This window comes from Grus americana, chromosome 3 (assembly GCF_028858705.1).
Source record: "Grus americana isolate bGruAme1 chromosome 3, bGruAme1.mat, whole genome shotgun sequence".
Lineage (NCBI taxonomy): Eukaryota > Metazoa > Chordata > Aves > Gruiformes > Gruidae > Grus > Grus americana.
This window is the reverse complement of record NC_072854.1, coordinates 15,211,027-15,238,833: the sequence shown is the minus strand read 5'-3', so window position 1 is coordinate 15,238,833 and position 27,807 is coordinate 15,211,027. Positions and strand designations below refer to the sequence as shown.

Below are 27,807 nucleotides of genomic sequence, written 5' to 3'. Positions count from 1 at the left end.
ACTTCCCAAGGCAACTTTTTCCTAAAGTGAAAAATGGATGTTATACCTCCCTAAAAGAAAAGAGACCTTAATGTCATCTGGCTTGAGTATGCTCAGTCCCAAAAGGTTAGGAACAACTAGTCAAAATATTTCATAGGTTCCCTTGCATATAAGGGTTTCCATGGAATGTTCAAACATAGCACTTCTCTTCCGTATCTTACACCCATGGGTGTGCTCTTAGAAAAGAAATAAGTCCACCCTTTTTCTTCTCTTAGCAGTACTAGTATAACTTAAAATGCGGGAAATAGAAAAGACGTGCCACTTACATCTGGCCAGTGAGGGAATGCTTTTCCTCAGGTAACTTCATAAAGCTAAAAGAGGAGGCCGTTCAGAAGAGAATTCTGCCACGTAAGATTTATTTCAGTTAGTGAGGGATAACGTTGATATGGATATGCATAACACAACCACTTTTTAGCTTCTGGGAATGGTGCCATCTGCAAGTAATGAAAGCTAGTGGTAACAGAGAAATGTAAGGTCTGACTGGGGTAGCCAACAGCCCACAGTCTTGACAGTCTGATTTGGAGGGCAGTGCTGTGATTTAGAAGGTCAATTTGCTTTTGCTCGTGCTATCTGAGACCAATCAGCAACACACCTGACATACAGATGAAGATTTCTGAACTACCAGGAATGGTTAGGCTGGGAACATGCTGTGGTCATAGCCACAGCTAAAACTTGGGTATGTAATACCATCACTTAGAAAAATCTAACACATTACTGGGATCCAGAACCAGAGATAAAGATTACTGATTCTTGAGCCAAGGACTGCTTTGCTTCCTAGGCAGAGCACTCTCCTATACACAGAGATTCGTCCTGCAGACAACTAAGACACTTCTTAGGTCCCAGATGAATAAACATATGAAGACAAACCTCACAGAACTTCAGCTAACAGCTTTTTTTCTTTACAATTTCTGTACAATATAACATGAAGGCAGCTTGCAGAAATGTTGGACCTGCTTCTCTCTACCTCATTTAACTGGCTTCTGTACATAAATTACTTTGTGGAGTGGTTTGTGTTTTTTTTTTTTTATTGCACTGTAGTCAGTTGTAAATCTTGCACTGAGTTATTCAATAACACCTTTTTTTTTCATTGTTGGAGTGAAGAATGAAGCCTAAGGCTTGATTCTGACTACAGATATGGCACATTGGTATTTATCCTTACATACTTTGTTGTATTCGTACTGCACATGCATGTAAGCCCCACACGTGCAGTTCATGCAAATGCGTACATTTCTTGTCAAGTTACCTCTTGACAGTAGCTCATTTAATCAAAAATGGACTCACATACCAAAAGTCAAAATCACACTTCTTTTCTAGAGAACAGATTCTTGTCCCCATGTCTCTGGATTGCCCTTTTTTTTGATGCATGGAGAAAAGACTTGTCCCTTTATTGTCCCATGATTTATCATTTTGCTTAGCCCTCCGTACTAAAGTTCTAGTGTAAATGATTACAAAAAATGATTACAAAGAATAGAAAAACTTATCCAAGTTGGCATGGGGACCCAGCCTTGACAACTGGTGGTGAGGTACTTGCAAGCATATTTTGAGCTACCTACTTGGATTAATTTTGCTGGAATGAGACTGTCTTCTCAATATGACAGTTCTCAACACTTAATAGTTGTTTAATGTTCCTAGCAGGCTCAGCCCTGCACTTTGTAAATCAGCAAAAAATAAAATTAAGGTCTCTATTTTACCACTTTAAAAATTATTATCCTTTTTGTTCTGACTTGTGTTTGTACGCTGACAATATATTTTCTGTAAAGGGACAAGGAGCAGACTGACCTGGAAAAGGAAGTCTTTTTTATGTAGAGCTGTCTTTGATCACTCACAAGACTTGTGCTCTGATCTAGGCTCATTGACATCAATGGAAGAAAGACTGCTATTGGCCGGGGGGGGGGGAAGGTTGGCTCCTGTCCACACAGAGTCCATATACGCAAAAGCAGATGCTAAAAGATAAAACATATTGAAAGTCGGAGTTACAGAAAAGATACTTTTCTTTGCACAAGTTTAGATTTATAACACACTTTTTTATAACACTTGATTTTTTTTTCTTAGTCCCTGACACAGGAAACTCCGATTTCTACATCTGTTATTGCTGTTTACCTGCAGATAAACCTTGGATACAGAAGAGAGGAGAGCTTGGTGGATACTTTCCACAGCATGAAAATGGAAGGCCTCCTCCATAGACTCTCCTGGGACACTGTAGAAGAGGAAAAGGGAAAATAAGGCTCCAGGGAAACTGCTGCTACAGCTGCATTTCCCCCAGGAAGAGCCATTCCAGAGAGGGAACTCAGCACTATAGTGATGGACACAGTGATCAAAGAGGTGGATAACTACAGAGTCTGTTTAAAAGATAAAGAAACTTCTAGGATTGTCTCCCTTGGTGACAGTTTCCAGACAAGGTAGATCAAGACAATGAAGTCCAGAGATGAAAAGTCAGTCAGTAAACAGTCCTAAAAGGAATCCTCCCCAGCTCACTTGGGGGAAAGAAGGCAACCTTCATTCTGACATGTATCAGTATCTTCAGAAAGGTCACGGGGAGATCATGATAGTTCTGTCGTATGCCATTCTGCTGGCTACTTCTTTGGTACTATTGATTCAGTAACTTTTTTACACTACATATTCAGAAAATTTCTCTCATTGAATGAGAAAATACAATGCAACGATATTTGCCACTACCAACACAGTTTATTTCAATCAAGAGTCTCCAAGTACTGTGAGCATGACAGGACCAGCCAAGGGCATCTCTTCAGGCCAGACATTCTGGCCAATGTGTCAAGCATTTCTTTCTCATTTGGTTAATGCCGCCTACATAAGCACCACAGCTATGCAAGACAGGCAGCAGTGAGACAAAACTTTACTTCTGACTTGGTCTTCAGACTTTGACCTGAGTTTTAGGACTTGATTCCTTTTCACATCTCACATGTTATATGCTGACCTTGCTCAACAATTTCAGCTGACTGACTTAGATCAATAAAAACAGGCACAGGATTATGCACACCTAAAGTCTCTATGAGGCATATAAAGATTTGCTCATTCAGATCTTACTCCTTTAACATTGGACTGAAATGGCAATATTGTCATCGGCATATCTGAAAGCAGAAGCAGTGTTTACAAAGTGTTATGTTTGGGGAAAGATGCCATAGAAAAGGTAAGTAAAATTATTAAAATATATTGGAAGAGCAAAATTCATCCCGTGGATAGATAACTGTGTCATTCCCACTACATGTGTCCTTCCATGCCTCTTAGGGTAGAATTAAATCCAGAACCCAAAATTTATAACCTCTTCCTTCCAAACTTGAATATTTATGGCAAGTGTATCTCACCCCACCTTGAATCACTTCTTCAGATTCTATTAAAAATTAGGAGTTTCCAACTAGAGGCTTAGAATGAACTAGATTTTTCACCCTTTTCTCCTTTCACTCCTTTCTCCTGTTGGGCTTGGAGGCTCTGAGTAGCCTTTCCAGAGTTGCTAGGGACTGTGGCTCCAGCTGATGCTGGGTAACTAAGAAAGTTAAACAGAAAACATTGGTCTAGAGAACAAAGGTTGATGCAAAAGCCTAGGTCTCATGCTTTGTCATAGTCAGGAGGAGTATGCAGGGGGAGAGGAAGGGAGAAATTGTGTAAAAAGCCATCTACTAAGAAAAGAATGTTTGATTTGGATCACAGGATGTGAGACTGGAGAATGTATTGCATAACTTTATGGCTTGTCCTTATTTGCAATGATTCAGTATCCGGCACTGCTCATCCCATTTCTAAAAATGGTATTGAAAAGTTACACAGTATTCAGAGGTGATGGGAATAACTGAGGAATGGGAGGAAAACACCTTTTCATTTCATAGCAGATAGCAAAGACCGGGTCTGCAGGTCATCCTACGGGTCATTGCAGATCTCTGGTTCTGTGTCCTTCCCCACTACCCAAGGGACATTCACCAGGTCAAATCCCCTCTGTTGCCAGAGGCTCATCTTCTTCACACCAAACTTAAGACCATGACAATCCGTTTTCAGTGGCATTTATCTTATAACTGCAGAACAGGGCACGTACAGCTCCTAGTGTGGAGGACAAGAGATGAGGCAGGTGTAATGCATGCATGAGAGCTACCCCTCACCATGGCCATTTCTGAAGTCTCCCCTGGCAAGATTAGCCCCTGATGGAAGAATCCCTACAGCCTCTTTGGAGCCCTGTTCAGAGGCATTTCTCTCTACCTCAAAGCAGGCACCTCCAGGACTGACTTATCTACATCAGGGTTATTTCATTATTATCATGCTCATTTCTCCCTACCCCTTGAAAACAAGCATCATCCAAACCTGCAGGTCCTCACCCCAAAACAACGCTTTTCCCACTTCTGACCTGTGCTGATGTGGGCAAAGGGGAGCCAAGACATGGCCAGCCCCTTGGCATCCGGGACTGAGCCCTGTTCGCCCTGTCCTCTGCTTCCTGTTGGTTTATGTTGGTTTGTTGGTTGGGTTTTTTTGGGGTTGGTTTTTTGGTTGTTTTTTGGTTTTGGGGGCGTGTGTGTTTGTTGTTTTTGTTTTGGGGTTTTTTTGGTGTTGGTGTTAGTTTTTTTGGTTGCCTTTGGGAAGGGCGGGGGGGGGCGGGGAATCGTTGTTTTAAAGGGATTCACAATCAACATCCAGTCAAAATCTCGGGAGAAAATGCCAGGCTTGTTAGGAGTTCAGGGAGCTGCTCATCAAACTTTAATATACATCCAAACTCCTGCTATTTAAACAATAAAAGGGGAGCGGGTGAAAAAAACCAAGCAGACCGCAGTGGTGCTGGGCGGGGACAGACCGACCTCATTCATGGCTTTCTCTGTGCAGGGCGAAAGGGTTTACGTTTTACGTTTTCCCTCTGCCCCCCCCCCCCCCCAATCGTTTTAATTTTGGGATGCATTAAGACAAGCCTGGAGTCGGCAGAACTCCTCCCACCCGACTGCACCGGGAAGCAACCGCTTTTGCTCCCGTAAGTACACGGAGACCCACGCTGCCCGGAAAAAACCGATGTCTTCATTGAGAAAAAAAGCACGCCTGCCTTGAGCTCCGGCGCCAGGCACATGTAATAACGCACCCGGCATCCGCGCCCGGGCGGTGGGGGCCGGACTCTTCTTTCAGGGGCGTTTATTCCGTTATTATTTTTATTATTATTATTGTTATTATTTATTAATTTGTTACATTAAAATTAATTAGTTAACATCTCACCCCCAACCGCAAGGGCAATCCTCCGAGAGGCAGGACCTGCCGGAGTTCAGGCAGCGGGGGGAGCCGCGATCAGCATCACATCGGTGCACAGTGGTGCATACTGGTGCACACTGGTGCAAGGGGCCCCGGCTCGGCGGGCTGCCCCCGGAGCCCCCCCGGCACAGCTCGGCACAGCTCGGCAGGGCTGCGGAAGGACGTCTCACCTTGTTTACCCCGAGCGCGGCTGGCGGCGGGAGGAGGCGGCGGGTGGCCGGGGCGGGGCGGGCGGCCGGGGCGGGGCGGGGCGCGGTGGGCGGCGGGGCCGGGCCGGGCCGGGCCGGGGCGGGCGGCGGCGCCGGGGCAGTCAGCCTGCGCGCTGGGCACCGTGCGGGCGTGCGGCGGCCGGCAGCGAGGCACGGAGGCAGCCAGCGTCCCCGCCACGTAAGTAGCTATTAATACGCCGGGGGGAGACGATGCCTTGCTGAAGGGGAGCGGCGCGGCCATCCCTTTCCTCCCCCTTGTCCTACCCCAAGGAAAGAAAGAAAGAAAAAAAAAAAAGACTCCAACAAAATCTTCTCCCTGCATTTTTTTTTAAACTATTCCAATTTATTCCCCAGCCCTGGCCTTCCGCTGATTGCCCCTCCAGCCCCTGCAGTAAGAAGTCAGCCCAGTCTCGCCGTGCTGGTTTTTCTTTTCTTTGTGCGCGAAGTACATTAAACCGCCGCGAAGGCGACGAGCCCCCAGACAAAAATCCCGCTGTGCAGTGGAAACGTGAAAGCGTTCGTCTTCCCTCGCCCGTGGTTGCACTTTTTGTTCTGTCGAGGCGGCCGCGACAACGACAGCACGTTCCTTCTCGCCGGCGCGGAGCGGTGCGCGCTGCCCCGCGTTCCGCGGCTGTTCCCCGTGTCTGCGCGGCTACCGCCGGTGCGCGGCCCCGTCCGCAGGGGCGGCTCTGCCCGAGCCTCCCGCCGCGCCGAGCGCTCTTTTGTCGGCCCGGGCGCTGCCCGCTCCAAGTTAAATGCTCCCTCGCTATTTCGCGGGGCATTTTCGGAGCGCCCCGGGCGCCAGCGGCGAGGCTCACACGCCATCTACAGCCCGGCCGCGGCAGCGCGGCTCTGCCTCCCCGTAGGAGAGAGAAAGGACGATCCCCGCTGCGCGCAGCGCGTTACCTAACCTTTTGTTTTCGCCCGCGCTGCGCGCCCCGCGGGAGCGGCGGCCGCCGAGGCCCGGCCGCTCCGCGCCCCGCTCCGCTGCCGCTCCCCCTGGCACCGGGCGCCGCTGCCCCGCCGCCGCGCTGTTCCGCGCCGCTCCGCGCCCGGCCGCCGGCGGAACAAAGGGCCGCGGGCTGAGCGCTCTCTCCCTGTGCCCAGGACGCGGCGCTGAGGCTGGTCGCCCGCCGCCGCCGCGCTCCCGCTCCCGCCCCCCCCGCCACACAAAGGCAGCCGCAGCTGGACGGGCGAGGGACCGCGCTCCACGCCAGGGCTCCGGTGCAGCGTCTCGGCTGGTCTTCTCCATACTCATGAACATACAAAGGTCAACCCCTATCACGATAGCACGATATGGGAGACCGCGGAATAAAACCCAGGATTTTGAGGAGCTCTCGTCCATACGGTCCATCGAGCCAAGCCAGAGTTTTAGCCCGAATCTAGGCTCGCCGAGCCCGCCGGAGACCCCGAACTTGTCGCATTGCGTTTCTTGCATCGGGAAATACTTATTGTTGGAGCCTCTCGAGGGAGACCACGTTTTCCGAGCCGTACATCTGCACAGTGGCGAGGAGCTGGTTTGCAAGGTAATACCTCTGCTCCTTGTTCTCCCCCTGGGTTAGCCTGCTGTCGCGTGTTGGTTTCCTGTGTCTTGCAGGAGGGCCAAGCACGGTCGTGTAGCTCAATTATTAAACAGTTGAGAAACAAAAGGCAGGGAGACGGGATTAAAGGCGCATCCTGTAACTTTTCCCTCTCTCTAGACAATGGCCACGTTAGAGCCATGGCCCGGAGCCAGTTCTGCCTCTTACCCCGGGGATATTGTTCTGGAAAGAGCCGTCCTTTAAGTAGGTCTTAACGTGAGTTCAGATCAGGAGAAAGCCTCATCTTCCCCACTCTCACTTTTCAAAATGGAGTAGGGAATCCCCAGCTAATTTTAAGGTGTTGGGACCTGCTGGCTTCCTCGATTTTTCTTGTCCCTTGTTCTGTGAGTTGGGGTACGGAATAGGATGGAGAAGTGGTGGTGGTAGGGGGAGATTGCCATCAGCTTTGTCTTAAAAGTGATTTTAAAAAAAATCCACATCGAATTAATCAGCCTGAGCTCCCTCACCGTGGAGGTTGTTTGCAAACAGCATCCTCCCCCATTGCACAATTGAGCAAGAATAAAACCTGCACACCTACGGTTTTTAGAAGAGCAGACAAAATAGCTATCCCACTCTTTGTAGCCTGCCTGCTTTTCTCTGCCTCCCAATTTGCTCCTACTATGCAAAGGTGAGCTGTGGGAAAAAGAAACCCACATGTGTGCATGGCTGTGGAAGGATGTTTTTCTATTTTCAGGTTGAGGGAATATTTTCCTTTGTTCCTAAATTGCGATTCTCATTGTCTGTAGTGACCCAGACTTATGCCCAGCAAACTGAGGCAGTACCCAGTAGTAGTTTTTATAACTACGTAGCAAATTGCAACCTTGCAACGCACGCTGCAGTGTTTGTATTGTTCCCAAAATATGGAATTGTGCCATTTGGCTACCTTGGGCAAATTTCTAGTGTCGAACTAACTGCAAAATGGAAAAGTAGACATATTATAGCTTATTTGTATTCCAGGGATTAATGAAAGTATTGCTGACTGTTTTGTACTTTCTCAGACTTGATTCATAAGAAGTTATGAACTAGGCTGTAGCAGGGAAGAGAAAATAATTGCTCCTGTTTGCTATTTATAAAGATTGGAGTTCAGAGGGCAATTTAAATATGCTTACTGATTGAGTTATAAAACCTGATGTTAAGGCAACCTAGGACTTTGTGTGATTATGTAGGGGAAAAAAGGGCCCGTGACTTTGCAAAGGACTAATATTGCATGCTGAACTGAATGCTTTGTTACTAAACTGAAACAGAACATGAGAATTTCTAGAATGAAAGCCCTGCTCGGAGCAGTAGTACAGTGCTGCACTCTAGGACATTGGCATCTTTTCATGAAATAAACAGATCCCACAAAGCTGCTGCTCTGCATGAAATTATAGGTGAACTTGCATAGCAAGTGGTAAAGCAGGGGCTATGCTCTTCTTTGTTTCCTGTTTGGTTTGCAGGATTAAGGCACTGTTTTGATAACAGTATGAACTGCATAACTGCAGCTCACAAAGAGTGGACTTTATTTTTTTTTTCCCTACCCTTTAAGCTGTATGGTTTTGAGCTGATCCTGACATTTGAATAGTATCAGTTTTTCCATATGTGTGAGGCACTACTTCTAGCTGTGCTCCAAAAATATGATCGTAGCCTGAATTGCTAGTTTGTGAATACGCACTTGTCAGTCCTGAACTCATCTTAATTTAATGCCTGCTCTAAAATGCCTGCAGTATCATGACTACTATTTGTCAAGTAGCCTTCCGGCAAAGAGACCTGCTATCTGGTATCTTATTGAAGATGCTCTTAGAGATTGCTTGCAGAAACATTGGTTTGGATAACAGACACATACTGATGATTCTCAAGATTCATTTGGCTGCACCCACTGACTGTACAGATGCCGCTATTTGCTTCAAGGCTCTGTGGCATCCAAACAATGGTAACTTCTCACTTCCAATTCCCAGCAAGAACTAAATCAAACTGCAGCTTATTGGACATTTGCTGAATTGAGGCCAGGGATCTTAAAAGCTGGGATACAAAGAAGCCCTTTATAAAAGGTATTTTAGACTGTAGCAGTATGATAGTGCTTCCCATCTCCCCCCTTTCAAACATAGTACTGGTACATATCCAGACCTACTTATTTAACATATTCTGAGAAACACAAAATGCAACTGATTTAGAACAGGATAATCTGGTTAGGAGAGAATTCTGGAAAGGCTTTTTTTCATCTGAGGGTTTGAGCTACATGAATGTTCCTGCTTAAATTTTATTTTATAGCAGCCGCTTTGTAGAAGAGCCATTCACTTACAATGTAGTAGTTATGAGTTTTGAGATCCAAATGTCAATGAATTCTCCTCTGGAATGAATTACACACCAGGGATTTCAGCAACACCCCCTCCCCACCCTGGTTCTGCTTTCCTGGCGCACCATGTCACCAGAATGCCTCAGTGCTAATCTACCCCCCGTAAAATGTGTTGGATCTGTTTGGCAGTCTGCCTTTAAGGTTGTTTTTGCCTGTGCCGGAGTGTAGCAGCACAGGTATGGGGTGACGAGAAAGAGGGTTGTGAGGAGGGGGTGTCCTAGTTTCTTGGGATTTGGGTTCTTTTCTGCGGAAGGATTTTGTTAGGATTGCGTTCTGAAGCATAAAATGACTCAGGTTTTGAAGCCTCAGGTGAATTTTTATTGAACCGTATCTCGCTCACTCAGTTTTAAAAGCTTTTTAAAGCTTCAGAGGAAGCGGCAAGATTTGCTTCTTGGAGAGGATACAAATACCTGCTGTTGGAGTACAAATACTAGAGCACAAAAAGAAGAAAAACAATTGCAGTTTAAACCAGTTGGTTAGAGACCTATAGAGTTCTTCATTTTTATGTTCAGTTAGAATGACACATGACTACCTTAAATTCTTTTTACTAAAGTAACAAAACACCCAAGAGTAAGTTACATATTAATAGAATTTTTATGCTGGTGGAAATGCTAATCCCTTGTTTTGTAATACCTCTGGAGAAGGTATAATTAAAAACAAAAATAAAAATCACTTCTATCAATACTTTGCTCATATTCTCTTTTAGCACACTGACTTCTGTTACTCTCAATGAAGTCTTTCTTCTTGTAATGTGGGCATTTCTCAATTGACTCAAATACCGATTCATTCGTCATCACTAGATTATAGTAACTTTTTATATTTGGGTTTCCCAGCAGCCTTTTTAATTCTTACAGCTCATTCATAAGATCAGTGATAACGTACTTACTAGTAAAGGGACACTTTGCTTTTAATGGAGCACTTGACTGAAATGCAGAGAGTTCGGGGTGGTTTTGTCTTTGCCTTTTGAAGGATGTTTGTCTGCACTCCAACAGGCAGGGCTGTTTCCCCGGTTGTCCTCATCTTATAAACAGCCATTGTAAAACCGAGACTTTGAAAGTGAAAGTGACTTTGCTGTTGTCAGAGATGAAAGAAGGGCAGGAAGTAAATATGAATAGAGCTAGATAATATTTTAAACCTGAAGATCCTTAAAGCTCTAATGGGTTAATAAAATTAACAGAGAGGGGCATGTGGATCAGAGTGGATTTAGTATGACAGCTTCTCTCAATACGAAGCTACTGGCCATATTCTGTATGAGTTTTTTTGGATGGGAAATAGAAGATAAACACATTTTCTTCTAAGTACTGCTTCTGTATGTTGCTGGTCTTCAGAGCTTAGTTCAGATTACATTCTAAATTTGATCAGCTATTAGATAATGAAACTATTCTTGCTGCAGGTTTTGAAGACTAGCCTTTCCCGTCAAGGTTATGCGTATGTTCTGTGTGGGGTTATGTAGTCTGTTTTGTCTTGTCCTCGGTGCCATGAGCTTGTGACATCCTGTTTATATCGGTGCAGCTTGAGCAGCAGCATAAATCGTACTTAGGGATGGTTCTGTTAGCAGAATTAGATGTACCATAACTTCACTGTCCTTCGTGTCGCTAACCCTGGCTTTACTGTCATTGTTCCTGCAGGTGTTTGATATTGGCTGCTACCAGGAGTTATTAGCACCATGTTTTTGTCTGCCTGCGCATAAAAATATCAACCAAATTACTGAAATAATTCTTGGGGAGACAAAAGCATATGTGTTCTTTGAAAGGAGCTATGGGGACATGCATTCGTTTGTTCGTACCTGCAAGAAGCTTAAAGAAGAGGAGGCAGCCAAACTCTTCTATCAAATAGCTTCCGCTGTTGCACACTGCCATGATGGTGGACTGGTATTGCGAGATCTCAAGCTGCGAAAGTTTATCTTCAAGGATGAGGAAAGGTAAGAGCCTCCCTTACTTTACAGGTGGGGGTGCCTGAAGTCAGATGCACAGAGTGATGGGATGCCGTGCCCTTCATTGTCACTGTACTGCTCGTTTGTGGTACATGAGGTTTTACACTTCCTTTATTTTCCTCTGCTACCTGATCGTGGGAGGGATGTGCCATTTCACCTTCTGGCTTAGGCTTTGGAGTAAAGTAAGTATAGAGTGCCATTTGCATCTGTGCCTGGCCTCTGCATTTCCACCCAGAGGACCACCCTCACTCTTAAGGAGGGCACATCTCCTGGAGGAAGGCTCTGCATAGATGTCTGTAAGATGCTGCTGGTGTTAAGAGGGAAGGAGGAAAAGGTCCAGTATGTTAAAGAGGGCTGGGGACTAAAATGGCTCATTCCAGTGAGGGAGGCCTGAAGAACAGCCAAGCGGTTAAAGCTGACATAGGTTGGAGGGAAGGGCCACCAGTGCTTTGAGGGACTGCTTTGACTACGGCTTCTTGCTTCCCGTGCTGGGAAGGATCTGGAGACTGCTTCTGAGACTATTATGTGGTCGCTAATCACACTAAGACTAGAACTGCCTTGCTGTGTGGGTGCCCGTTTTTAGTATCAGAGTTGTTGTGGTACTTGGGGAACTACCTTTTTTTTTTTAATTGTATCTCCTACTTGCACGCTCTCCCTTCAATAATTGGGTGTAGATAATTTGGGGAAGGAATAGGGGAAAACAGGGAAAAAAGTAATGCTTGGTTCTCTAGATAGATTGTTGAAGTGCTGTTTCTGATGCCGAGCCATAGCTATACTGTTGTACCTGTGGAAACGTCGTATCTCTTTCCTTGTGGTTACGTGTTTTCATTATGTTACATCGTGTATTCACTTGCAACTTCCACAAGAAGCACCAGCGTCGGGAACTCTGCCAGAATAATGTCAGGCTTTCACAGAGGGATTAAATTGGAAGGTGACCATTAGGAAAAAGAATGAACTAAATGGGGGCAGAGCCTGCCTTTGTGCTTCTTCGTGTCTTGGTAGAGGATGGGGAGATGTTTTTCCCTTTTAGTGAAGTCCTATAGATTGTCTGAAAGCTTGTTCAAACTGTTGCAGAGTGAAATGGAGGTTCTGGAGAGCTTCGTTAAAATAACCAGTGCATATCAATTCTGTTTGGGGAAGTTATAAGCAACAGCAGAGGCACATAAGTTTTCTAAAGGCTCAGTAAGTCTGTGATCTGAGAATTACAAAAAAACTAATACACAATTCAGTCATGAAAGAGGAGTTCCTAGCCTTAAAATAAAAATGACAACCATCTTTCCTGTTTAAATATTCTCTACTTAAATTTTATTACAAGCTGTATTTTGCAAAATAAACTTCTCCTTTTAATCTCTTTACAAACTGAAAAATAAAAGACATATTTTCACTTCTTAGTTCAGGCAATTCTCTGCAAAGCAAATAGCTATTCCTTATTTTTCTACCACAGCCCCAATATATATGATTACCCTTTCCTCCTCTTCAAATAAAAAAGCCTAAAATGAAAGTAGCTTAATGTCCATTCAGAGAGAAATGCAAAGCAGGTAGATGTAAACTGCACTTTCACAAGTTTTACTCTGAGTTTAATAATTAAACACCATTCTAGCACCTTTGATGCAGATAAGAAGGAAACTTGTACAAAATAGTTGAGGGAAGGATTGTTTTCTGTTGTAGCTGATAACGTCCTAACGTTAAAAGGATTTTTTTTTTTTGTTTTCCTGGGGATTTATGTAAACTTGTGTGGTTTTGTACAAAGGACAGGACTTGGAGAAGCCCTAGGGCTCACCATGGCTTTCTGCTCTAAGCGAAGGCAGCATGAGCTCAGGGCAGCGGGAGCAGACGTGGGCCCGTGCTGAATACTTTGGAACTCCTACCCTGCTGCTTACTAGGAACTGAACGCAACACGAGGCACGGGGCCAAATCCTTTAGCCACCCAAGAAGAGTGGTGCGTACTATAATAGCAGTGTTTGCTTTTATGAATGTTTTTAACGTAACTGTAGTCTGCAAAATCACACAGTTACTCACTTTTGAACAGTGTCTTCTAATTTTACAATAATTCACTTTAAAGGTCAAATATGACTTGCTGGTTATTTTTAAGATAATCATAATGCGGTTTTCTTCTGGATGTAATGTTGATTTGTAAGTAGAGAGGTATTGTAATCCTTCCTCTGCTAAATAAACAGAGATGAAATAGTGTGAGATAGAAATAGAACCAAACAGTGACTGTCTTTTTTCACATGCTCTGATCATCAGACTGTAATCAGTCATCACTTTCAATCTGCTGCTATATTTAGGCTGAAAAATCTTCCTGGTCCTTGTGGGTTCGCTGAGGTGTTTGTGTGTTGCTTGCACCCCTCCAAACCCGCATTTCCCTGAGGTCGCTGGTGGTGGTGAGGATGCCTGCGGGCTGAGCAACCTGCCTTTCGGCAGCTGCCGTCAGCAGCCGTGCCTGGGAGACGGGTGCTGCGTGATCTCTGATACCAGTAATGAACCAAGGAGGAAGAAAAGAAATGAAAATGCTGTTTTGAGAAATGTGTGTGAACTCTGCTGCTGCGTGTCACCTGTTCTTCGGTGGAGCTCTTTCTTAGTAGTTCTTTTCCTAACTGTTTCTTCAAGTCTGTTTTTCTGCAGTTCGCCTTTAGTACCTACTGCTTTGAAACTTTCTCTTCTTGAAGACTCTCACAGCTTTTATTTTGGTAGAAGAAAAGATGGGAAATCCAGCAAGCAGGGAACACATGAATGGAAAACTTGCTGCTTTTTTTCTTTTTTTTTTTTTTTTTTTTTTTTTTAGTAAGATACTTGTCTGCTTTTAGCTGAGAGCTGCCAGACTGGAGGAGCCAGAGAGAATGTGAAGGATATATGGAAACAGTTCCATTCATTTAAAAAAGAAAATCAATTAAAGCATTTCTTAGTACATACTCTTTCCATTGATCCTAATGATGTCCTGGTAGTTCAATATGAAATCAGAGCTCCTGAGTTTTGTAGACGAGTGTGTACAGCATTGAAACTCTTTCCACTCCATTCCCATTATCTAAATTACAGCTGGAATTTGCAAAGATTCAGCCTCCTGATGTAGCAGCGTCACGAGTGCTCTTTGCTCCTACTGATGTCACTACTAAGAATGCATGTTATTTGGATGTTGCCAATTGCAATGCCTTGGGATGTCTGTAATGAACCGGGAGGTAAGAAGGTGGAAAAAAGTAACGCTGGAGGCTGGTGGTGCTGAGCATTTTGCAGGGGTCCTAATCTTACTGGTGACGTTCTCTTGATGTTCTAAATCAAAGGTAGGCAGTGATGGTGTGTTACATCTTACTACTGCATGTGTGTAAATACATCAGCACTTAAAATGAAATCCAAAATTCCATGGTGTGGAAACAAACAAAACCAATTTTCCTGTGTTTCAAGGTACTTTATCTATAGCTTCTTTTAATCTTGAACTGCAGAAATTTTGAAGATATGGTAAATTGCATTCCATGAAAATGATGTGTGCTGTTGCCAAGCACCTTAAGTCTTCCATGGTGGTTTTTTTGTTTTGTATAAAAGAAGATGGGGGGTGTGTGTGTGTGTGTGTTTTTGGGGGAGGTGTGTCTGTGGTTCCATTTGTACAATATAAGTGAAATGGCCAGTCTTGTAGTATTGAAATTTCAGAGTTAAGCTCCTTAAACCTGCAGCTGATCTTGATGAAGCAGTATTTCTAAGACATGACACCATGGCTGGAAGTGTTTTGTAAGACTGAGTTAGCAAGAAGCAGCACATCCATTAAATGAGGACAGTGATGTTCAGAGCACTCTGAAAATATGGAAAACAACACTGACTTGCCATGCTGGGTCTCACCGGGCTTTCTAAAGTACCTATAAGATTCTTGAATACTTTGAAAATTGGCTCCTTAAACTTCTAAATAAAACTTGAATCCAAAACAGTGGGGATGAGCTAAGACAAAATGTGGGCTTGTATGTTTTCTGCTTCCATCCGTGTTAGTAATTTTTTCTTGTCCTGGATATTAAGCCAGGTCGTTGTTGTGGGGCTCTTGCTTTTGATTAATTTTGCTGTGTTCATGTCATGGTATTTACAGTTTTCCTTGTACAACCTGTCCTCATAGTAGGCCCTTGGGCAGAGCGACTGTGCCCTTCTCCTAGCTGGTGTCCCGTAATGATGTTACAGAATGGGGAGGGCTTTTCGGGTTGTGCTAAAAATAGCACTATACACAGTATATAGCTAATAAAACAGTTCATCAGTCTGATATATAGCACATGCTTTGAGAAAGAGCCACCTCAAAGATCTCAGAATTAAATCAAGCATTTCTGTGTTGGTTGTTCCAATGGTTTTCTTAATACAAGAACATTTCTGCTGTCAGGGAATTATTAATTTCTTTAGTGCATTTTTAAGCCTTTAATTATATTAAAATATTAGCTGTCGTAATATTTGAAGCTTAAAGACCTTGTACATTCATCATACTTGTTGAAGGGAAAATTAAAATAATTTTGGTAGTTAGATATTGTAATTTTCCTGTATTCTTTGAGTAAATATGAGGCAGGTGGGATTCAATAAAAATAAATAGAATTTGACACTTTATTGCTCTGCGCCAGGGGAATGCAGCCAGTACAATACACTAATTTAGAAAGCCTGTGTTAGCATAACATATTTATTTGGTGCTCTTAGAATGTTTTTTTCTTTTTTCCTCTAGAATTTCTCAGCTTTGAGTGGATGATGCTTTAAGGTGACCTAGTTATGTTGTTTGCAATCCTAGTGATACAAACCTGATCCCACAAAAAAATACAGAATGCATTTACTGACCTTTTTCCAAGTAGACCTTTCATTTTCTTATAGTTAGTAGTAAGTTTCCTCTGTAGCATTTGTCAAAGTGTAATGTGGTCAGCTGCTTTTTCCCTGTGGTGTTAGAACTTGCTGTTTTACTTACCATTCCATAGAGAATAGGTAAGTTAACGCTTTCCCTAAGTCCTAGAAAGAGAGTCCTAAAGTGGAAGAAAATCAGGCAAAATAGGAGTGCTCTTTAAATACCAGAAGATTTAGAAATAAAACCAGTCTTCATCTGTTTTGTCATTTAAGCACTTCACGTTACCCTGAATGGGGCCACAGTACCAAAGAGCATAACTTCTTCAGTAGTGGAGAATCATAGGTCAGATTTCAGCCCCAAAATTACTATTCCTAGAATAATAATGGAGAGGAAGGCAAATTTCTTCACAGGCAGCAAATCTCTGCTGTCAAACTTAGGATAGAGGATAAATCAGTTGCAAAACTCTTTTCCACAGCTACTGTCCACAGAAGGGTTCATGATTCCTTTTGCCTTAATGTGGTTTGGTTACTAAGCCTCTGTTTTCTCCCTGTGATCCTGGGAACAACGCACTTTGGATTTGTTGGGTATGCGGTACCCTTCCCAGCTGGGCGTGGGAGGCTACCTGCAGATGTCGAACATCATACCTGTGAAATGCTGAAATCTCTTCCCGAGGGCATAGATAGTCATAGAGGTTAAGTGCTGCACCTAAGGTCACAAATGAAAGCCAGGGAAAAGTTGGCTGCTGGCTGGCCCCAGCATGGGAACAAGAGCTCCAGTGTACCTCGAGTCAGCTCACGGCCCTTCAGTGAGACCATGAGTGGGAAGAGTCTTTGCTGTAGTACCCAACTCTGGAGTTTGTAGGAGGTACCCTTGGACTGTGCTGCCTTTTGGTATTTGACCCCTAGTTGGACCTGTATGTTTTCTTCTTCACTCTTTCTTGAGTCTTTTCCTCTTTGCAGCCGCATGTACTAGCTCTGCTGAAGGGTGGCGTTGAGGTGCTGCCTCGTATCATGCCTGGAGCAGGAGGGGACCCCTGCTTGGGGGCCTGCATTTGGGCTGGGCTGTCCTGCTGCAGATTGTCCCCATGTCCTGCCCGTCCTCCCCAGCCACGCTGTCTGACTTTCCGAGAGTGCCTCTGGCTGAACGCTGTATTTCATCTTGGCTGTAATGCCTGGTGTGGTTGGCATGGCTGGGTGCCCGTCATGAGATGCCCATCATGGGATTGATCTCTCTGATGATAGGTGCTTTGCAGTCCCTGGAAGAAGATGTCTCTTCAGACGTCTTGCATTAAGAATTCAACAGCTGGTCATTTTGAAGACTTGAAAACTTCCATCTATAGACTCAGTGCAAAACACTCCATGTTGACTTTTGAGTGGAGACTGAGGACCTCTGTGGACATCTGTGCTAGGGGTGAGGAGGGGAGGCAGGGAGCCCAGCTAGTGGCAGCTGCAGTGGACTGTCATGGTGAAATTCTTCTGCTGCCTTTTCTTCTAATTGTCCTTATTATCACACCATGAGATTACTTCAGGCTTGGGAGGGAGAGGAAAGGTGGAGATTGTAAACAGGAGTCAACCTGGGGTGTATTTAGTCTTAAGCACCTGCTTTTTGGTGGATGTATATTGCTTGCAGACAGGTTTACCGACATGTAAGCAAAAGGCTTCCAGTGGGGTTGTGAAATAATGTCCCTGCTTTATCTTAGAGGTACTGAGCACCCACTGCAGGCTCAGAAAGTGTAGGGCTTTTTTCACAATGTGCAGTTATGTTAACAAAATAAAATTTTGGTCTCCTTTCCCTGTGGAGCTTCACCATACGTTGTATGAAGAGATCTGGAAAAGATGGTGAGCACAGCCTACAGAGCAACAGAGCCTTACGAAACTCTGACCTTCAGTGTGATCTAAAAAGATAAAAGTGAGGTGAAGTAGCTGTTGTGAGCCAGTTGCTTATCAAATAATGGCCTCCTCGCGGTATTGTAACCAAGCCCCTCTGTGGAAGGGTCTGCATTGGATTTCAGAGCCCGCACCCCAACGCACACGTTACTACTTACCTACCTACTTTTTGGGGAACGTGTTGTCCCCTTAGGCAATAAGGGCATGGAAGAAACTGAGTACATGGCATACAGGACAGGCTGTTCCCAGTAATCCGATTTGAGTGTTGTAAAGCTGAGGTCTTTGGGGCCCCAGCCCTTCCTTGGAGGTGTGTGTGGGGGTGGTCTCAGACTATTTTTTAAGTGGAATTCTGTAGAAAAAAAGCCAGCTTAAAACAAGTTAACAGCCCGAAGCTGCTGGGTCCTGCATGCCAGAAAGGGGGTGCGGGGCAGGGCTGAATGCGCCGGTAGCATCCCTTTGAAGGAAGGGTGGGGGATATGTAATATTTAGAGGCTTCCTCATTCTGCGGAAGTACCGGTGAGGGAATCTTCCCTTAGGAACAAGGTTCATCCTGTAAACCTGTGCTGCCTGCAAGTCCCAGTTGTCTTTCGAAACATATCCTTGAGCCTGTTTCATTATGCAAGAGACAGTTTGTCTGACAGCCTTTGTGCAGGGTTTGTTGTTTCTTCCCCCCTGAAGTTGTGTAGGATGTTGTGCAGTGAACTCCCAGGCTGTGTGCTGTTTTACACATTGGAAGGGATCTTACGGTCCCCTCTGATCCCGTGTGCCTCGCCGTCCCTGGAGGAGATCGGGTGGTTCTGAGTTCAGAGTGAGTCTTTACACCAAGCTGCAAATCATCTGCACGGGGTTTCGTTAGCTGCCTTCCCCATCTTACTGTCTCTGCGACGGCAGCCTACTTCTGCATAATTTAGGAGAGATTCCCTTAGTTAAAAAATCAATTAGCAAAAGATAACTGTTTGCAATGTTGAACTTTTAGGTTTTTTTTCCCCTCCTTGTGACTCTAATGGCATGATTGCATTCATGCTCGTCTCGTCTTTATGATGGGGTGCTAGCAACTGACCTTGATTAAATGACCTGTAAATTATTGGCCACATAGGAGCAATCCCTGATCTACTGGGCAGTTGATGGCTTGAGTGCCTCTACCTAGGGAAAGGCTTTCCTGGCCTCAGTCAGAGTAATGTTGAAATATGAGATAGTATTGCTTGGGTACCGTCATTTTTTATGCATAGGGGGGAATATTGTGAGGCACCTCTTCCCTTAGAAGTTGCCATTTTATATTTACCTGCAGTCATATTAATAAAATGGCAATTCAGACGGCGATGATGGTTGTTTTCTGATCTCTGGGGGCATGAGGCTGCTATTCAGAATTGGTAAGTCTGGATCATCTAATTTTGACCCAGCCTGAATAGCAAATGGATGGTGTACCTGGAGTGTCCATAGCAGGATGGCTGCTTCCATCTTCTCCCAAAGCAGCTGATCTGGCTGTCGTCTGGGGAATGATGCTGTACTAAAATTCTGGGTCTGGTCTGCTGTCAGTGTTCCCAAAATGGTAACTGTGGCTCGGCTGTGGTTCAGGTGTTATTTCCCATACAGATGGCTTCGGGGGCAGACTAGAAGCAACTGCTTTCATTGATTCAGGCATGGGCTCCTTTACTACTGACTGTTTATTTACTGCAGTGGAGATATTTTCCTCTGAAACACTCAGACTTTTAGTCAGTATTTCTGCTTTAAATGTTCTTTTTTTTCTCTTTTTTCTCTTTTTTTTTTTTCCCCCCCTCCTGCCTTATGAGCTTAGAGTCCTCTGAATAATTCCACTGAATTTGGTATGGAAATTGTGTTTGCTTTTGGAGAGCGAGTGTGAATGCTGGGTTCTTACAGCCCTGGCTTCGGTGTCAAAAGGCAGGATAGCAATTTGCCAGTAGCCCCTGAGCTCTGCAGGGAGGAATAATAGGAATCACTCTGAAAAAAGTGTAGGATGTGCAACAAAGCCGTCTGCCAGAGACGGGTGCTAACTCAGGAGGTTGCATTGAAGAATCTTCTGGAAGACGTTTAATTGATTAGGTTTTGTTACATTACTGAAGAGCAAAGTCTGAATGCAGTCAAGTAATGAATGGCATATTGATAAGAAATTCAGAGTGGTATTGTTTTTCATGGGTTTCCCTGACGGTTTCTATGGGGACAAAGACGCATTTCCCGTCTGAGTGCTGCTGCTGCCCTCTGATTGCACTTCTGTGGTTTCATTCACCAGTAATGGGAAAGCATTCATAGGCAGAATAGCTTCCCCTTTTTAAATAGCCATGATTCAGGGTTGTATTTTTTTTAATGCATTAGACTAATGCAGTGTTTTATCAATGATCTGATAGATGCATAATGCTCTGTTTCCAAGTGCTTATTCAGGGTCTGCATTAAAACTTGAAATTATGTACTGTAATTACGTAAGCCTTGACAAAAGTCTTTGTTGCCCTACAGTATGTGTACAAAGTGATTCTCATCCGGCTTTGGCAGTAGCTTACATTTGAACTTTAGGGATTAATTTTGTTGCAACCATTTGAGCGGTCGAACTCAAATGCTTTTGGAAAACTTTTTTTCTCTTGTGGGGGTCCTTCAGTTGGCTGATGTGAGTTAATTATTTAGAGAATGTGAGTTTTTTAGAAATGTGACTTTAAAAAAAAAGAGAGTGATTTTTGTTTGTCCTTTTTCTGCTCTGTGATGGGAGGCACTTCAAAGCTGATTATGATTTCACATCTCAGTGTTTGGTTTTGAGTCTGTCCCTTGCCTGCCAAGTGTCGAATTTAGGGCTGTCCAGTTACTCTGCAATTGGATGCACTCCCCACCCTTTGCTGTGGACGTTCTGTATTCTCAGAAACTACTTGCAATTTTGAGGGTCTGTTTGTTGTTGTTGGCTTTTATTCTTTTTCCTGGATATTTGGTTTCAGTGCTTCCTCTGAGAGAGAGTATATGTGGGAGAGAGAGATTGCTTCTCATCCAGTGTGTCTCTGCATTTCTGTGTATTTAGACTCCCCTCTTTCCTGCTCCTCTCCACCCCCACCCCCTGCAAAAAAAATATCTCTGGCTTGCAGAAAACAGAGCTCTTTTAGGCAATGCTGGACATGTGGAGGGAGGGAAGGCCAGCCAGAGCTGGGAGCTGTTTCTCACAGAAATGGGGTGCTGTGCACTGGGAAATAGCAGCTCCTGAGCCAGGCTGCTCCTTTTTGATTGCCTGAAAAAACATGAAATGACTGTAAAAAGGGGAGTGAGACTTGCCGTTTACACCTGCGTATTACTCAATTGTAGTATGATTACAGGCTGTGTTCTGTATGCGAGGCCGAGGTATGTGAAGTCATCCGTCACTGGTGAAGGCGGGCTGGAGCGGGTCCCCCAGGGCTGGCTGGCGGTGAGGGGTGCCGGCAGAGCTGAGCCAGGGCCCTGGGCACCAAAAGCTCGTGAGCGCTTCTGTGCACCGGCTGTGCCAGGCGGGCCGGCGAGCCTGTCCCTTACTCCTGCACTATCCTTGCTGTAAGGATGGAAAACCTGCGTTGTCACCTTCTGCAAAGGCACCCAACCTTACAGATGAAAATGGGAACACCCACGTAGCTTCTGGTGGTAATTGGGAGGGGGAGGAAGTCACACTGAGGCGGTGTACCTGGCAGTACCTGCTCAAGAGGTGCAGCTCCAGCAGTTCGGGAGGGAAATGTGCACCTGCGCGGAGTGGCATGTCCAGTGCTGTACCTGCGCTGGAGCTCCACCTCATTGCAGAGGAGCCATTTTGCCACTTGTACCTTACACACGAGGATGTTACTCATTGAGGGTTTGGGAGCTGGTGAGGAGAGAAAAGGAGAACTGAAGGTTGTGTTTTTGTTTAATTTGGGACCTTTTGTTTCCTCAAAGCCTGTCAACTCAGCAGGATGAAAAACCTGGTTTGAGTGTTAGCTTCATTTGGCCACAGCTGATGGAGGAGCAGGCAGATAAGGGCCAGCTGTTGTTCCATTTGCTTGCTTAAACAAAACCCACTGTAGCACGCGCGGAGGGCTGTGGGCTGCAGCACCTTGCAAGAAAAGCAGGACAGGGATAAGGCTTTTGTATGCTGCTTCTGTTTTATTATCAAGAAATTATTTCTCCTGTTGGAGAAAAAAGAAGAATTTTTTGACACACCTTGCAGTCTGCTCTTTGTGGGTTTGTACCGTGTCCAGTGTAGAAAATGAGAGATTAGGGAATTTCAATAATTTTCTGTAATATAAAAGCTTCTCGCTGAACTGTTTCTCAAAATTCTTTGGCAACTCCCAGAAATGTAAAAAAGCATGGGAGAGTAGACAGCATTTCCCTGCGCTGTTGACGCTGGGATGGCAGGAGAGCCTGTATGGGGGGTGAATTCCCTCCCGTAAGCTGTTTATAAATAGCATGCTCTGCCCCGCTCCCTGTGTGTGTGTTCTGCTTCTGTTAGTTAGCGGGAGTGAGTGGATGCTTTCCTGTCTGGCAGTTCAGTGACTTAATGCATGTTTGAGTAGCTGGCCTCACTGTTTTATTGCTACACATACTTTTCTATGGAAAAACTGAGATGGGCAATGCAAATGGGGAACCACAACTCATGTCCCTGCCTTCCCTTTCATTTCCTCCTCTCTGTTCTCTGGTCTCCTTGGCGTGTTGTTTTTGGTTTTTTCCCCCCCCCCGGGCATTTCTCCTCGTTGCTCTTCCTGTGCTGTGCAGGTGCAGGAACGTGTCGAAGCTGAGCATTGTGAAAAGACTCTTCTCTAGTCCCTCTCCTGTTTTGGACCCTCTGAGGTGTGTACAGAGGGAAATTGCTGTGGTCTTGATAATTGTAGTTAAGTTTCTCCTTGCAGCCAGCTTCCTGTGTGAGATATTGCCACTGTAAAGTATTGTTTGAGTGCTAATGAGGGGGTTGTCCATCGCCAGGAGAAGTGCTGTTAGGCTGGCAATGGGTAATTAATCAGGAAGCAGGTGTGTTGCGCAAACCCCACCAGCATCAGCACTGGAGGAGAAAACACTGGCCTATTTAAGAGAGAAGGAGCTGCCTTGACGCACGTGCTTGGGAGCCAGGTATTCTGAATTCTGTATTTATGACTTCCTGATTCAAGGCACGTTGCCAAAGGGGCTTTCACCTCTGCTAATAAACGTCTGTAGCTGTTGAAAAGGTCCAAGTGTCACTATGAGAGTTTATGGCACAGTTGCCTCTAGAGTACTCCACAGAGTAAAATGCTCTTCTGTTGGTTCAAAGAAGATAGTTCTGAGCTGCCCTGGAACCAAGTCTAAGCCAAAGCTGTCCCAGCTGTCTTTTGCAACTCCAGCCTGAGCAATGTTGTCTTCAGTAAACATTTAAGAAACAGGGCTCTCCTTGTCTGTTTTAATGCCTGTTCAATGATGTGCTTTAGTCAAGAGATGCAAGTTCTGATTTCTGGGATGAAGTTCAGTCCCTGCCTGTTGAATGTCTGTGGTATGGGAACATGGCAATGACACAGGGCTAAGAGTGACCATACAGACTGGTGAGGCTGAGGGACGAGGACAGTATACCCAAGGTTGAGTTATGATCCTGAGTTGTTGAAAAGAAAACCTGCCCTACTGCTAGGTCACTCTTCCATCCAGATGCACTGGACAAGTCCCATTGCATTGTAGTGATTCTGCTTTCAAAACCAACCATTGCTGGCAAATAGTCTAAAGGGTAATTGGTAATCCTTTTGGATGCCTTTAACAGGGACAGATTTTTAAATATAGTTACAGACACTGGCAGTGAGAATTAAAAGGAAAGAAAGGTTATGTTCATCTAGTGCTATGACAAGTAACTTGGCATCATTTTTTCTGCTCCTGTGTGATATCCATAAGAGAAGAAAATTCTCTTGCAGAGATAATTACTGCAGCACAATGACAAGTTCACAGTGCTTTGCAGGCAGAAGGAGTTTGCAGTCTAGGTAAGGCATCCCTGTCATCTCTCTGCAAGCTCTTTGCTAGCCTCTCTGTTCATTCCAATGTGAGGAGCTCCTCTGGTTCAGCTGGGTAGATAAACTTGCTGTTTATCTTGGTGGCGTTCAGCTTACCTGATCTCCCTTTGCCCAGAGGTCTATTTAGGAAGACTCAAATCTGTTGAAATTGCTTTTCCTTAATGCTGGGATAAAGAAAAATGTTGGTTGGTCAGAGGGATCATTTAGGATCAGAGTGACTATTTTATTCCTGTTGAAATTTGTGTAATTACAGGTGCAAGTAACTGCTCACCAGTGTGAAGGTATCAAAATAACCTTGTCTACTTAGGGCTAGGCTTGTATTTGGACCTGAGTCCTACACGGGTACATTAGAGTGCAGTCAACACTGAAAAAATCTTGAGGTTTATGTCTCGTTTGGGAAATCGCATCTATGTAGGATTTACCAAAACATGAATATGGCAATTACTTTTTTCTTTTTAAGACCTTACTAATGAGTTTACTGGACAGAACTGTATTTGTCATCTTGTAGCTGTGTGTGCGGCAATATTCCCTATATGTCTCTAATATCTCTAACCAGTATAGAAGAGACAGAATAAGTTATCTGTAACAAGTGCTGTGAGTGGGATTTTAAATTGATAGACTTCTGCAGTTGTTGAATTTTGTAGAATATTACTCTTATAACTGTGTAATTGTATCAGCCAGGAATTTGTGTTTTGACATTTGCTTACCTTGATGGTTTTGGCTTTTTTTGCCCGCAGGACTAGAGTGAAATTGGAAAGCCTAGAAGACGCTTATATTTTAAGAGGAAACGATGACTCTCTTTCTGATAAGCATGGATGCCCAGCCTATGTGAGTCCAGAGATCTTGAACACAAATGGCAGCTACTCTGGCAAAGCAGCGGACGTATGGAGTCTAGGTGTCATGCTTTATACCATGCTAGTTGGACGCTATCCTTTCCATGACATTGAGCCTAGTTCCCTCTTCAGCAAGATCCGTCGTGGGCAGTTTAACATTCCAGAAACTCTATCCCCCAAGGCAAAATGCCTCATACGTAGCATACTGCGTCGGGAGCCATCAGAAAGGCTGACTTCACAGGAAATTCTGGACCATCCATGGTTTTCTACAGATTTTAATGTAACGAATTCAGGATATGGTGCTAAGGAAGTATCAGATCAGCTGGTGCCTGATGTCAACATGGAAGAAGACTTGGACCCATTCTTTAACTGAGCACAAAGACTGGTGTTCAGAAGGTACACAACCTGGAGATGGACACATGAAGGAGCCCTTCCTGACCGTGTTAAATCACATCCTGCATCAGCCTAGCTTGGTAGCAAAAGACACTCAGAGGTCCTCAGATTGAGAAGGAACCTCCACAAGGAGCTAATATAACAAATGTAGCATGGGGACAGATTGGGGGGGCGGGGGGAGCTTGCTATCAGGTTAGATTGATTTGGAGGAGAAAAGGCAGCATGGAGCAATTGTAGCTTCTCACCTTTTTGGAGCCAAGGAGACTGCACATGCCAATTCCGGTGCAGCTGTATCACTCCTGTTTCTGTTCCATTAAAAATAGTGGTAACTCACGACAAATAGAAACTTTTTTGCCTCAGCTCACATCTTGGCATCGCACTGTTAGATATTTAACTTCAGCCATTATTCAGGGAAAGTACAATTGGCTAACATTTTTTTAATCGGATGTCTAATAATTAATGGGATTAATTTAAGAAAAAATTAGGTGCACAAAGACGGACATGAAAAGTGGGTGCTAAAAACAAACAAAATTTCAGTTCATGTCTCTTGATAGCTATTTTCAACTCATTTCTTCTAAATAAAGTACTTAATATTCTTGTCAGGAAATGACATTTTAATGCTTTGTTCCCTTAAGGGGAAGTAACTGTCATTTAACAAGCTGTTCTGTTTTGTGTCAAATGGTTTGTTGCAGGAAGTTATTATAACTCGAACTTCCAGATGCATTACTGCTATAATAGGGAAAAAAAAGAAGAAAACTGTATATTTTTTTTTTAAAAGATATGAGATACTGGCTTCCATATCTGCCATGCTGCACGTATATGACTAGAGAGGGCATAAAGCCCTTAATCGTGTCTTTATCTGAGAACCGATCTCTTCTTTAACTGACTGGCCCACCTGTAAATAGAGGGCTCTTTATTATTGAAGAAGAGTATTGTGGGTTTTTTTCTTTGAATTCCTCTCAACTTGGGAAAAGAATTGTTTGGGTTTGATTTTTGTTTATGTCCAGAATAAGAAATAAGAGGGTATTAATAAGCTGAACATTTATATTACAGATATTCCTCTTGAAACATACACAGTAATATGCACCTTTTGTATTGTCAAGACTTATTCTATTTATTGAAGAAAATGTCACAGTAGTGATGTATTAAGCCAGTACTTCAATTACGGGTTGACTTGGGATGACATGTTACATGCTGTAGTTAACACACTTCTTTTCTGTTCAGGTATTTCTGTCCCTAAATAACTTTTTATTTAGCTTCTTTTTCTAGATAGCTTTATTTGATTTAGACTGGCAAATGTTTTTATTACTGCTTTTATATTGCTGTATGATATTGAAATCTCTTGGCATAAATATTTGTGTTTCCAGTACCTCAGTTGTTCTGATATTACTGCCTGTATACGTTTTGTGAAGTGGTCATGTTTTTTGGGTAGGTACATGTGGACTCTGTAGTATGTAAATGTTACTTGAATTTGTGCTTAATTATAGTATGTGGCATGTGCGTACAGCTACTTGGCATTTGACGTATGGATGCTATTTGCCTGCCTTGCAGGAAAGTTATGGTCCCACTCTCAAGAGGATGTTTCACAGTTCTTTATCAAGAGACAAAGCTAGCTGCAGCTGACCTGCCTTGGTTCTATTTTGGTAACTAAGAATATAAAGGAGTAATGTTTTTACACTCTGAAGATGGTGCTGTGTCAAGAAGGACTTTTTTTTATTTTATAAGTACCTTATAGGAGGAAAGATTGGTGATGTGCATGGTGGGGTTTTACTGCCTCTGGTGCTTTGTCATGTATTTGGTTTAATGTTTTTGTCCTAATCTCTTCAATAAATAAAATTGTGCATATTTAACTAAACTTCAGTGGTGAATGATGTTCATACTGAATGTCTGTGCTCCATTAGGAACATATAGCTGGTATTTTTTGTACTGCTAACAAGCTCTTGCCAGACCTGTGAGCTGAGAAAGCTTAGCACTTGTATTTACAAGGTAGCACTGTAAGCCTTTTCACCAAATATTTTACCCTTTGCTATGAATGAAACTGGCTTTCATTTTGTTTATTTTTTTTGGCTTGTCCCTACCACTTATCAAGCCGATTTACCTTTTTTGAGGAGGGTATTGAAATGCAGAGAGACCCATGTCTTTGTGGTGATGGGAGGCTCTTCCGCTGAGGAAGAGAGATACCCAAGTGGAGCAAGCTGGCACTTCCACTTTTCCAAAGTCCTAGAGAAATGTGCATCTTGCATTTGCACCTCAGAAAGGATGGATCTGAAATAGCACCTTCTAATTTACTGTCTTTTGTTTAAGGCCAGATACTGGTTTTGCCATTCATCTTGGATAATAATAGGTGCAGGTAGTGAGATCGCGTAGGCGTGCATGTGGAGTAATAAGGTGCTTTGTGAACATGAGGCAGGACAGGTGAATCCTGGTCCATTAAGAAAAGCCCATTTGAACTGGGCTTTGATTTGAACCAGAATACAGTCTGTTTTCAGCAGTTCTATGGTTTGAAAAAGCCATAGGTAGCTGATGATCACCCCTAAAGAAACCCCCCTGCCCCAAACCTCTCCACTTAAAAAAAAAAAAAAAAAAAAAAAAAAAAGTATTGCACCAAAACGGCTAGCACAGGGCTTACTGTC

The 27,807-nt window shown here is 44.0% G+C and overlaps 1 protein-coding gene across 2 annotated transcripts; it reads left to right on the top strand.

Moving 5' to 3' along the window:
* Window positions 1-5,535: 5,535 nt before the first annotated feature.
* On the top strand, window positions 5,536-27,029 carry TRIB2 (tribbles pseudokinase 2). Of its 2 annotated transcripts, none has more exons than XM_054821486.1 (4): window positions 5,536-5,655; window positions 6,585-7,003; window positions 11,018-11,310; window positions 24,686-27,029. In XM_054821486.1, the coding sequence occupies exons 2-4, from the start codon at window positions 6,734-6,736 to the stop codon at window positions 25,152-25,154; spliced, it is 1,032 nt and encodes a 343-aa protein (XP_054677461.1). In that variant the 5' UTR covers window positions 5,536-5,655; window positions 6,585-6,733; the 3' UTR covers window positions 25,155-27,029. The 2 variants fall into 2 exon arrangements, with proteins under 2 accessions (XP_054677461.1, XP_054677462.1); XM_054821487.1 differs by having other exon boundaries at window positions 5,547-5,655; window positions 5,832-7,003.
* Window positions 27,030-27,807: the final 778 nt, after the last annotated feature.

Bases quoted from the DNA above. Each gene is read 5' to 3' on its own strand.
- TRIB2 (XM_054821486.1), top strand. From the start codon at position 6,734: ATGAACATACAAAGGTCAACCCCTATCACGATAGCACGATATGGGAGA. The intron at 7,004-11,017 runs GTAATACCTCTG...TTGTTCCTGCAG, and splicing joins GCGAGGAGCTGGTTTGCAAG to GTGTTTGATATTGGCTGCTA. The intron at 11,311-24,685 runs GTAAGAGCCTCC...TTTTGCCCGCAG, and splicing joins ATCTTCAAGGATGAGGAAAG to GACTAGAGTGAAATTGGAAA.